Source organism: Drosophila erecta, unplaced genomic scaffold (genome assembly GCF_003286155.1).
Source record: "Drosophila erecta strain 14021-0224.00,06,07 unplaced genomic scaffold, DereRS2 tig00000246-arrow-arrow-pilon, whole genome shotgun sequence".
NCBI classification, from domain to species: domain Eukaryota; kingdom Metazoa; phylum Arthropoda; class Insecta; order Diptera; family Drosophilidae; genus Drosophila; species Drosophila erecta.
The window spans coordinates 557,966-570,709 of record NW_020825214.1 but is presented as its reverse complement, the minus strand read 5'-3'; the positions used below and the strand labels follow the sequence as shown (position 1 = coordinate 570,709).

Genomic DNA, 12,744 nt, shown 5'->3' with positions numbered 1-12,744 from the left:
TAGTAAATTAAAAGTTCCAGGGAATACTGCCGCACTATTTTCCTTCTTTTTGCTAGCGATTTCCGGCGAGGTATGCGTATAATTTTTGAACCCCACGTGATTTTATTAAATAATTTATTTTATTTTAGCAGTTATATTGTTACCAAGTTTCAAAATGGTAGGTGTTTAGGACAAACGAGGATGGATTTTAAAAATTCAAAATATATGTTGAAATATAAGTGCTAGACGCCTGGAGAACAAATGGTTTTACCGACAATAATGTATTCAGGCACCTAAATGTTTTGCCTTATTTGTTGCATTTGTTTTCATATTTACAGGGTTTCGTTAAGGTAGTCAAGAACAAGCAGTACTTTAAGAGGTACCAAGTCAAGTTCCGAAGGCGTCGCGAGGGAAAGACCGATTACTACGCCAGAAAGCGGCTGACATTTCAGGACAAGAACAAGTACAACACTCCTAAGTACCGTTTGATCGTACGTTTGTCCAACAAGGACATCACAGTACAGATCGCCTACGCTCGCATCGAGGGTGATCGCGTGGTGTGCGCGGCTTATTCCCATGAGCTCCCTAAGTATGGGATCCAGGTGAGTTTGAGCACCTTGTTCTGCCTCACTCAACTTGATGGCCCATTATATTTATTCAAGGTTGGTTTGACCAACTACGCTGCTGCTTACTGCACAGGCCTGCTTGTCGCTCGCCGTGTTCTAAACAAGTTGGGTCTGGACTCCCTATATGCAGGATGCACTGAAGTGACTGGTGAGGAGTTTAACGTAGAGCCGGTTGATGACGGGCCTGGGGCATTCCGTTGCTTCTTGGATGTTGGACTCGCTCGTACGACAACTGGCGCACGTGTGTTCGGTGCAATGAAGGGAGCAGTTGATGGTGGTCTAAACATACCTCACTCTGTAAAGCGCTTTCCAGGATACTCTGCGGAGACCAAGAGTTTTAATGCAGATGTGCATCGCGCTCATATATTTGGTCAGCATGTTGCAGACTATATGCGCTCTTTGGAGGAAGAGGATGAGGAGAGCTTTAAACGGCAGTTTAGCCGATACATCAAGTTGGGCATTCGTGCTGATGATGTAAGTACACCACAGTTTTTCCGACGTCCATTTAAAAAATTACAGCTGCGTTAAGCACACAACGCTAACTGTGCCATAAGTGGACAACATAAAATCTGTAACCTGTGTTCGAAGTTTTTCTCTTAATAGATTAAACTTCCTGTTATGGTGACACATTTCATGCAATAAAATAACAAAATAGTTTTGTTGAAAAGCAGCGATTTCGGCCATATATATATAAATTATATATTTATTGTAATTCAGCATCACTAGTCGAGTAGGTCCTTCCATTTCCGTATATTCGTACATTTTTGTTGTTGTCTGCCTGGTGCGTGAACAAACAAATGACTTTAAGGCTAAACTAATATGCTTCTGTAATTTGAATCTGCTATTAAAATTCCTGAGATCTCAACATTTATGAGGCGGATCGACTGTGTTAGTGATCTCGATTCATAATAATATATACATACATAATATATGCATACTATTCTAAACTATTCAACCTCATCGAGTAATAAGTATACATTCAGATAACCAAATATAGCATTTTCTTTTTAAAATATTTAATTCAAAAATTTTATAAAGTAATAGTTTACGAACTCGATTATAGGGTAGTTACGTTTAAATTATTTAAAATCTAATTCATTACTTTGGTTTTGCAGCTTGAGGATATCTATAAAAAAGCCCACCAGGCAATTCGTAACGACCCTACACACAAGGTCACCGCTAAGAAGTCTTCTGCCGTTACGAAGAAAAGGTGGAATGCTAAGAAACTCACAAACGAGCAACGGAAGACTAAGATTGCAGCTCATAAGGCAGCTTATGTTGCTAAGCTGCAATCTGAAACTGAGGCATAAAAGAAATCGTCACCCGCTTCAGTTTACATTGGTGTAATAATAAATAAACAGTTGTAATGACGCCAGCGGCAATTTATTATTTCTGGGAAACTCAATTCTTTAACCTGTCAATGGGGCGGTATGTGGAAGATAAATTCGCCGACTCGCGTGTCAGAGTGCAAACCAAAATCAAATCAAAGCCGGTATGGTTTGAGTACTTTTGATTTAGGACGCAGCGGACCAATATAATATATGTATACTCAATTCACTGCTCAACCTTTCTCTAGTAACTCATAAATGTAATGAATCTTATATACTTAAACAGGATTACTATCCGAGTTGATCTGGTCATGACGCATGAAAGCAGTTCACTCGGGAACTATATTAGCTACAAATTTAAAAACAAGCATGCAGCTTGTACAGATTTAGAAGCAGCGAAGATTTGTTTTACAAGATAGCCGCCCGTAAAACAGCTCACACGTGTCACCCCCATACTTTTCAAAATGGTTCGCTTTCTTATTTGTCTTGCCAATTTCTATTGCAAAAAACATTTAGGCAACGCTTACTCTAATGCCCACAAACTGCACAATACTCCCTCTTGTTTGGATATTTTTTGTATTACATATTTGTCTTGAAAATTTCTCAAAACGATCACGCCAATTTCTATCTTGTCACTTTCTATGCCTAACGGCAACAGATTGCCCAAAACGTTCACGTCACTACTTTGTTGCAGTTGGAGTCAATGATAATGGGGCTTTATCGATAGGTAGCACGATATGGTGATGGTTTTGGTGAGAAGCTTTCGGAAACCTGTTGGGCGATCTAGCCGTTTGATTTAATTCCGGATTGCAGGGATTACTCTTAAATGGCCTGGATCCACTGTACCCGGTTCCTGGGTATTCCGTTCGGCGTCGCCGCTAGTCCTGGCGCTGAAATTATAGTTCAACTAGTCTTATTTTTCGTATTAATGTAAATTGTGTTTGAACTTAACTCAATCATTGTTAAGCAATCCAGAGTAAAAATCGCGAGTCCGAATCATCGCCGTCGTGCCGCTTCAACTGCCGCTAAATTTGGGTAGCAAAAATTTAGTTAGTCTGACAAGAAAATACAACACGTACTTACCACTTGTTTGCACGTCCCGCCTTATCCTTGGACTAGGTGAACCACATATATGTATATATGTCCGCTTTCTGTGCAGCCATCATACGCAGCGTCAATTGCGAGGCAAGTTTCCACGGTGTCTTGTAAATCTCCCGGGCTTTGTATAATTACCGCTTTGACCTTTCACAAACGCGACTCTGACTTATTTATAAGGGGTGACGTCCCGCAGAATCCTCCGGGCGTCCTAGGTTGAGTGTGTGCGCATGGTTACAACACCAACGGCCACAAGAATTTTTATTTCCCGTCGTTTGTTTGAATTAATTCTTCTGATTAGCTTTTTTTGTTTTTGGTTATTAGAGATCGTAGGTCTTTAGTGTTGTGAGAAGTCGATAGTTATTGATGTCTATGTGTATGGAAAACTGCATCCTGAGGAAAACCTTAGCGAGCGGCACTGCCATAAGTAAAGAAAAAAAATCAGTTCGTAACAATAAAAAAACCAAAGAAATTAATACGAGGCGACGTTGTCTCACCATTTATAGCCCTGGCGACTCCATCATCACAAATGGTTGCTTGCAGGGCGAACTGCAACTGCACCAGAAATGGTGACGGAGTAGTCATACAGCTGGGTAGGGTGATAGGCAGGACGGGAGGCTTTTCAGCAAGAATAACTGAAATATTGCTCCTGGGCACAGGTTTCTGATCCGATGGTGTCATCCTTTCAAGCGGAAGCCAAGGATTTGTATCACGGCGTGCGCTCCAAAATAAATCTGTGATAATCCTGTGGTAGCGTCGAGCAATAAGCTTGTCCTATCTGTTAGTCTGTTGTACTTATGAATTATTTTTGGGTTTGTTTAGTGCACTAAACATTTTAAGCGGGTATCTTAAATGCGAGGCCGTGACGGTCTCCGCGAGATGTGAGAAATGCAGAAGAGAAGGAAAAACTTACAGGAGCTCTAGGTCAACCGATGTCTTTAACTCGCAGCTATCACCAAGGGTCCAGTTGACGAACTGTTATTGATATTATTTGTTATTATTTTGTTATACTTGTTATTATTTTTTGTATACTTGTCTTATTTTAATTATTTGAATATTTATTTTTTTTTTATTAAATTTAATTATGTGTATTTATTTTTTTATTTATATTTATTAGTTATCCACATTTATTTATTTAGGCTTATTTTAATTAGGAAAATCTATTTATTTATTTATATAGATAGTTATTAGCTATTTAAATTGATTTAATAAAAATAATGTCGAAAAATGAACGTTCGGGGCTGGTCACGACAACCAGTTGAGGTCGAAGGGACCTCCCGTTTTGGCGAAGACGAACTCTGGTCAACGGATGACGAGGGTGCGGCTGGGTAGTCGCATATGTCGCTGGCTGGGGTGTTGGACGGATAAGGGGTCGGCCCCGATCGTCAAGGAACATTGATATTAAAACCATAATCGAGGAAATAGGAAAGCCGCAGGTTCAAGATGAAGAGGTTCACGAGAAGCGGAATTCGGAACGCGACACCACAACGGAATCGGCGGTAAACGCCGCCCTTGCACAAGCGGCGCACACCTACCGCGCATCGCAGGAGTGCGGAGTTTGCGAGGCGTTGAGGGACGGTTTTCTTGACATGATAAGGATGCTGAACGATGTGTTGAGACCAACGAAGAAAAGCCAGCGGCCACCGACTCCAAGCGGACAAGCCGGCCATAGATCCCGGTTTCCGGTAACGCATGTAGACCAGCGGAGAGGCCTTACCATTCATCAGACACGGGTAGAGGTTATCGCGGACCACCGGAATTACCACCCAGGCAGCGCCATCGGCAACCAGTCCTAGACTCTCCGGATGTTGAAAGCAGCGGGGCTATGAACCGGAGTTCCTGCAAGTTCTGAGGAACTTGATGTCCTACTATCGGGAAGAGCGAAGGAGTAGTACTGGGCAGCAAAAAATTATGCGGCTGAACTTGCTGCATGTCCATAGTGAAGACGATCCGCACTAGACCCCGAAGCGCAGCGAGAGCAGGATGATGAAACTGTGGGGTCAGGGGCCAAGGTTTCCGGGATTGCGCCGCTTTGGGTGACACCCAAAAACGTGGAAGACGTCCGGCTGGGCAATTCAAGAGCGGGAGGGATTTACCCAGTCAAGAAAACCGTAAAGTAATCATGGAGACAGGATTAAGTAGTAACCCTGATAGTTGTTAGTCTAAACTAAAACTCTTACCAGCGGTAGCACGGATACGACGCTATTAAGAGGTCTGTTAATCTATTAATAGAATATTTACGGAACATCAGATGAGCGGTACGTGTCTAGTTTCAAAGAAGGTTCAAAAGGCGAGGGACCGCTTTAGGATTAAAAGATCTAAGCGACTCGAGGACCCTAGACCATTCGCAGAAGTGAATATCCAGAGGTGTCAAAGGCTTGTTGGACACTGGAGTCAGTGTCAGCGTGCTGGGCAATGACCGCACGAAGCTCAATCAGTCTTACTTCTCGGTGGTGAGAACGGCGTCTGGCGAAGACCGGTTCATTATCGGACGCTTGGATCTGCCGGTAATTTATGGAGGAATAAGTAAAACAATATCGTTAGATTTCTGGCAATTGTTCGGCCTAGCACCAGCAGTCTGGTGTTCTAGCACCAGAGATGTACGAAGCAAAAGAGGAGCCGGAATCCGGAACAGAAAAGGGAGGGTTTAGGAAGGGTCAAGAATGAGTTCCTAACCTTTGAACGGGATAGCCCAGGAGTGTCTACCGTGGGAAAGTATTTTATTGAGCTATTCGAAGGAGCACGAGACTTCAAGCTTCGATCCTATCCCATGTAGTTGAAGTAGACAAGCTGCTGGTATTGGGAGTCGTGGAGGTAAGCAAGAGTCCGTCACTACAGTGGCGGAATCTCACTACATTGGTGTCCAAAACAGGAAAAGACAGATTTTGTCTGAATGCCCGTAAGCTGAACGCTTTAACGCGAAGGTCGCATATCATCTCCCCCTGTTCGACTAGAGATCCTAATTGATATAGTAGGTAGTTGGTATAGTAGGTATCTCCAATGTGGATCTCTAGTTACCATTCTGGCAAATCGAACTGGATTCCAAAAACTAGGAATACACGGCGTTTACGGTTACTGGGAGACCGTTGTATCAGTTCCTAATGATGCCATTCGAACTGTGCAACGCAGCGTAACGCTTGGTGTGGCTGTTGGACCGGGTGATACCATTGGAGCTGAGATCCAATATTTTTGTTTATCTGGATGACATTCAAATATTTTGCTTTAAATCATTAACGTACCTCGGGTTTATAGTTGGAGATGGTCTGCTGCGGATGGACCCCGTGTGAGTTTGCCGATTCAGAGTATGACACACCCGAGATTTATGAAGGAAGTACGAGCCTACGCTACACTGGAAGCACAACTCTCTGAGGCCTTAAAGAAAATCAAACAAACAAAGTTTACCTTAAGTCCCAGCGCAGCACGGGCACTAGAGGATCTGATTGGCTCTGACGAGCGCACCGATCCTGGTTCATAAGGATTTCATTAAACATTTTTTAATCCAGTGCGACACATCTCATGTTCGCGTCGGAGCTGTACTGTTCCAGCGGAACCAGGACGGAAAGGGGTAGCCGACCGCGTTCCTCTCAGCCAAGATTAATAAACATAAGGTGAACTTCATTGTCACAGAGAAGGAGCGTCTGGCAGCCATTCTAGCCATGCAGTTCACGTGTATCACCGACCACGCCTGTCTGAAGTGATTTGATGACAATGAAAGATCTGTCGAGACGACTCTCCAGATGGTCGCTTCAGGTACTACGATACAATTTCAGCATCGAACATCGCAAGGGAAGCAATAACCTTGTGGCCGAAACACTGTCCCGATGGGTCCAGGAAGTCCTGACAGATCCAACAAAGTTATTGGGGTTTCAGGTGATCGAATTTTCTGCGGAAGATGTGTGCAAGAGTTAGTGCAAGAAGTTGGGAACAATAAGAAGCACTTACCGGACTTCAAAGTCGTCAACGGACTCATCTTCAAGTGGAGCGGAAATACAAACTTGAGTGATGAAATGGAAAAAGCTGAATGGAAGCAAGGGCCATGGTGGAATGGCAAAGACACTGGAGATCCGGCGACGATACTTCTCCTGCCCAGGTATAACAACACATGTTCGTCCGAAGATGTGAGATGTGTAAGGAGACCAAAGCGCCTAGCTTCAGGATGCAAGTGGGGATAGAAAGAAGAGTAGAAACTTAAAGGCCATTAAAGGTCAGAAACTCTATATCGACTTTCTAAGCAAGTATCCGATTTCCAGAAGTGGTCACGCATGGATATTTATCGTAGTGGGCCATAACTCGAAACACATTTTCTTGAATACTATCAAGAAGGCGGCGACGGCAAACGTAGTAGATTTTCTGGCGCACGAAGTTTTTTACAAGTTCGGTGTCTCTGAAACGGTACACTCGGACAATGGAAAACAGTTCCCGTCTAAGCAGACGTTTGAGGAGATGGTCGATGTGTTCAGTACTCACCCCAAAGCAACGCAACAGAGAGGGTGAACCGAAATGTGCTAGTTCAATTCTGAGCTTCTGGGACGAGGACTACAGAGAGTGGGATGCGCATCTGCCGGAGATCGAGGTGGCCATACGGATTACTGTCCACACAGCCACAGAAGAAGCTTCGTTCTCCTGACAGCTGTGGTCTCTGTGCGACCTTATGGTGGCAGGGATGCCGGCAAAGGATATGTTTGGGTCAGCCACACCAAAGAAAGCCCGCAAAAATTCTGTGTTGCGTAAAGTTATTTATTAGTCATTTGTCCTTAGAGTAAACGGGGTGCCGCCGTCGTGACGCTGATGACATTATATGCACCGCCAATTGAGTGAGTTTTCTCTGTCTCGCAGCCGCCAGCAGCATCTAAATTTATGTCCAGTTGTTGTCAACATTGGAGAAAACTTTATCTATGCGAATCAGCTGGAGATCGCGCTCTCTTGTACTCTAGCCTGCATCTTTCTCGTTGCGTTATGCTGTTCGCTCTGTAATATTCGCACTCTTGTTTTCGTGCCCCATGCATGCGCATCGCTGCCAAATTTCTCGAAGAAACAATAATAAAAATCACTTGAATTCGCTACCATAAAAATCGTCTTTCATTCGCAAAAAATGCTAATAAAAATACTTGTTAGCCAAAGGTGATTTATACATATATAAACAATATTAATGCAAATTATTCAAAGCTGATCGAGGAACTGAAACAAACGTTTCGGAAAGTTCAGAGCGAGCTTGAAAAGCTTGACTTTGATCAAATTGAATGCGAGCGATATGAGTGAGAAATTGATGATGTTTTCATAACTTACATCCTTAGTTCGTGGGGAGATCCACGCCGACTCAACCTTTGCATTTCTCCGTGCGATTTTGGCCATCAGAAACGTTCACTCCGGAATAGGTCGCTGCCCCCTCTTGAGCTAGCCAAATTCGCTGTAGGCTATGCTAACTAGATGAATTTGTATTCGATGTTTACGACGATAATAGATAGCCATCCTAACCTCACAAACATAGAAAAGCTGCAGTATTTACGAGTGAGGGACACGGCGTTGGAAACCGTTCGCTTACTGGAAATTTCGGGGGGCTTTATACAATGCTATAGCTTTGGAGTTGTTACAAAACAGATTTGCTAATGGACGTTAAGTTTTTGGGGCTAAGGGCAGTGCAGAGCGGTTTCGTTTCAATGCTTCGTGAGCTGTCGGATAAATTCAACGCCCATATTCGCGCTCTAAACGTATTGGGTACAACGGAACAAATTGCTGGATGCATTATATTGCAAGTACTTGTCCAAAAGCTGGATCCGGCGAGTCAGGCCAAATGGGAGGAGCATTTGGAGGACCCCGCTCTGCGGAATTTAATTCCAAAGTGGGAATCCATGGCATCATTTCTGGGGCAGCGATGCAGGACTCTGGAGACTATGGATTTCGTCATGGCAAGCTATGCGCCAGGCAGCCAGGAGCTAATCGTACATCTAAAATGCGTAGGTCAGCCTTTCTTGCCACAAATCTTAACCTTCTGACATGTGCTTTCTGTAATGCTTCGGGGCACACAATTCAGTATTGTCAGAGCTTTAGGAACCTTAATCCAGCAAATCGATTTCGAGAAGCAATAGGCTGACTCTTTGTATAAATTGCCGTGGTCATCAATTGAGGCCATCTCCCAGCTGCAATTAATAACGTCCCGATTTGTAAGCTCGCTTCAGCTTAGAAAAACAAAGTCATCCGTTTGTGTTACCGGAATAGTGACCCTAGTTTTAAGACAGATGGTTTGTCAGTTAACTTAACAATGCGATTTCGAACCTCCGAATACTTGACTTCTATCACTGCTGTCATTTCCTCCAATATAACCGAGCATAAGCCCAACCTTAACATCGACGTTTGTAACTGGAACATACCACAAAATCTGAAGCTCGCGAATCCAGAGTTCCAGGATCCAGCACGTGGATTTGTTGATTTTACGACCTGTTATGCGTTGGTCAAGTCAGCCTTTTGCCGGTATTGCCTCTAACTCAAAAGACTCGTTTAGGCTGGGAGGCTCCGGAGGCTGCAGTCGCTCCAATGGCAAGGCCTTAATATCGTCGTGCGCGGTTGTTTCGCCTAATAAGAAAACCCAACTGGATCGTTTTGAGGTGCTTTTTCGGCGGTTTTGGGAGGTGGAGAGTTGCGCCGAGCCCATTGTCCGGGCTACGAGGAAAGAGCTTGTCTGTGAAGCATTCTCGAGCATTATTCTGTTCGTTTGCCAGCCAAGTTCAGTTTAGATCTGTTGGGGGAGTCCTACCAGCAAGCTCTGCAAAGATTCTTATCTCTTGAGAGAAAACTAGAGCATCGTCCAGCCGTCAAGGCCCAATACAAATTGCGGCAGAAGAATCCAATTTCTATTTTTTTGCGTATTTTTGTGTCATGAAAGAGAACAGCACCACTACCAAGGTGGTCGATTTTGATGGATCGGCGTCAACTTCTTCAGGATACTCCTTAAACGATCTTCTGATGGCTGGTCCAGTGATTCAGCCAAAACTATTCCAGATCCCTAATCGTTTTCACTCGCATCCAGTTGCAATCAAAGGAGTCATCTGTAAAATGTACCGGTCTGTTAGGGTTTCACCTCAAGATGATCTGTGCGTGTTTAAGCTGGATACAGTTACGTATGGCACGAAGCCTGCTTCTTACCTAGCTGCGAGGTTGATAAATCAGTTGTCTATGGCGACATTTCCAGTGGGTGCTGAGATTCAATTTTGAAATGTGCAATTTTACAAAAACGCTAGGCCTCCCCTGAGATCCGGTGTCTGATCAGCTGTTGTTTTCATTTTCAACGCTTTAATCAACATCAAGGCCTTGCCGACGTTCAGTTTTATCCGCATCTCTCGGTTCTACGATCCCAGCAATCACAAAGTCCAAGATTTTTCTTCAGCTGCTGTGCAAGGAAAAGTTGTCCTGGGACGAAAGCCAAGATATTTGCTGTAGTTTTCCGCAAATTCGGCATGTCTCATCTCACTATTGACCCTTTCTCCAAGCTCTGAATTAGAGATTCATGGTTTTTGGGAACCGTGGAAAAACTTGAGCTTTGCAGAGCTGAACTGTGGTGCTTTCTTGGCTCCGGGAGGATTCCTCAAGATTCAACGTGTTTGTAGCAAACTGCAATTCAACTGTTTTGTGAACTGTTTGAGTGACTGCAATTCAGGAGTTGAACGGTACAACAGAATGGCGTTACATTCCCACTGCTTTAATTTGTTGCATGGCCCATCACTATGGACATTTTAAATCACGCTCATAAGCGCAACCTACATACTGGTCCTCGTGATCGTCTCAGCATACTTCGATTCCAATATAGCCCTATTGGGGGAAGGAAAACCGTAAACAGGGCAGTAAACAAATGCGTCAGGTGTTTTCGAACGAAACCTCTCCTAATTGAGCACATAATGGAGGATCTGTCAAATGAGCGTCTTGATGGATCTTATGCGTTTGAAGTCACTGGCCCCGCCTTCTGTAGACTATTTTTCTACAAGGCTGAGGCTCCTGTAAAATGCTACGTGTGTTTTTTTTCTTTGCAACCAAGGCGATACATTTGCAGCACATTAAGGATCTTTCTTGCACGGCCTAAAATTGTTTATTTGCACGAGAAGGAGACCACGACAAATTTTGTCGGACAATGCACCTAACTAAAGAATGAGTTGCTTCAACTGATGCGCTTATTTCTCAGCGACGACCCCACCATGAGCTTCGATGAGCTGAGGACCCTTATTTGCCAAAGAACGTTCTTTGTAAAAACAAAAGGCGACGTTGTCTCGCCATTTATGGCCCTGGCGACTCCGTCATCACAAATGGTGGCTTGCATGCCGAACTGCAACTGCACCAGAAATGGTGACGGAGTAGTCCACCACAGCTGAGTTACTAGGGTGATAGGCAGGACGGGAGGCTTTTCAGCATAACTGAAATATTGCTCCTGGGCACAGATTTCCGATCCGATGGTGTCAACCTTTTAGGCGGAAGCCAAGGATTAGTATCCCTGCGTGCACTCTAAATCTGTGATAATCGTGTGGCAGCGTAGATCATAAAGCTTGTTCCATCTGCTAGTCTTTTGTATTTATTAAATATTATTGGTTTTGGTTAGTGCACTAGTTCAATGTGGAGTTCCTGGGCTTTTTCTTCGTTTATGAGTTTCTCATTGCCTGTCGGGAAACTTTAATGTGAGGCCGTGACGGTCTCCGCGAAATGGATCGGGTGATACCAGCGGAGCTGAAATACAATGTATTTGTTTATCTGGATGACCTTCTAATATTTTGCGTTAAATCATTAACGTACTTGGGGATTATAGTTGGAGGTGGTCTGCTGCGAATGGACCCCGTGTGAGTTTGGCGATTCAGAGTATATGAAGGAAGTACGAGCCTCCATTGGTAGCACCACTCTCCGGGGCCTTAAAGAAAATAAAACAAACAAAGTTTGCCTTAAGTCCCAGCGCAGCACGGGAACTAGGGGATCTGAGGCTGGCCCTGACCGGTTATAATTCAAGAAACATTTTGTACGTCGGAGCTGTACTGTTCCAGCGGAACCAGGACGGAAAGGGGTAGCCGACCGCGTTCCTCTCAGCCAAGATTAATAAACATTAGGTCAACTTCTTTGTCACAGAGAAGGAGTGTCTGGCAGCCATTCTAGCCATGCCGTTCACGTGTATCACCGACCACGCCTGTCTGAAGTGATTTGATGACAATGAAAGATCTGTCGAGACGACTCTCCAGATGGTCGCTTCAGGTACTACGATACAATTTCAGCATCGAACATCGCAAGGGAAGCAATAACCTTGTGGCCGAAACACTGTCCCGATGGGTCCAGGAAGTCCTGACAGATCCAACAAAGTTAATGGGGTTTCAGGTGATCGAATTTTCTGCGGAAGATGTGTGCAAGAGTTAGTGCAAGAAGTCGGGAACAATAAGAAGCACTTACCGGACTTCAAAGTCGTCAACGGACTCATCTTCAAGTGGAGCGGAAAGTGGGGATAGAAAGAAGAGTAGAAACTTAAAGGCCATTAAAGGTCAGAAACTCTACATCGACTTTCCGTTCTCCTGACAGCTGAGGTCTCTGTGCGACCTTATACAAGACAAAAATACAACTTTGAATCGGAGACAATTCACGTCTTAATGGTGATATCTGAAGCTGGAGTGCGAGTTGAGCGCGTTGGAAAATTACCATGCAGGGATTTGTGCTGCATTATCAATTTGGTTGCTTAGCGGGAATAACGAATTTGGTAT

General features: G+C 44.1%; 1 protein-coding gene and 1 long non-coding RNA gene across 2 annotated transcripts; one reads left to right on the top strand and one right to left on the bottom strand.

Moving 5' to 3' along the window:
- Positions 1-1,980, top strand: LOC6548475 (60S ribosomal protein L5). The gene is made up of 5 exons (XM_001973877.3): positions 1-70; positions 129-157; positions 318-581; positions 642-1,079; positions 1,721-1,980. Exons 2-5 carry the CDS (start codon positions 155-157, stop codon positions 1,913-1,915), a joined length of 900 nt encoding a protein of 299 aa, XP_001973913.2. The 5' UTR covers positions 1-70; positions 129-154; the 3' UTR covers positions 1,916-1,980.
- A 314-nt stretch (positions 1,981-2,294) lies between these two features.
- On the bottom strand, positions 2,295-3,396 carry LOC113564616. Its single transcript, XR_003408137.1, has 3 exons — positions 3,017-3,396; positions 2,886-2,958; positions 2,295-2,823 (listed from the first exon to the last, which is right to left on the bottom strand). It is a non-coding gene; the product is annotated as an uncharacterized LOC113564616 (long non-coding RNA).
- Between the last annotated feature and the right edge of the window lie 9,348 nt (positions 3,397-12,744).

Bases quoted from the DNA above. Each gene is read 5' to 3' on its own strand.
- LOC6548475 (XM_001973877.3), top strand. The intron at 582-641 runs GTGAGTTTGAGC...TATTTATTCAAG, and splicing joins TCCCTAAGTATGGGATCCAG to GTTGGTTTGACCAACTACGC. The intron at 1,080-1,720 runs GTAAGTACACCA...TTGGTTTTGCAG, and splicing joins TGGGCATTCGTGCTGATGAT to CTTGAGGATATCTATAAAAA.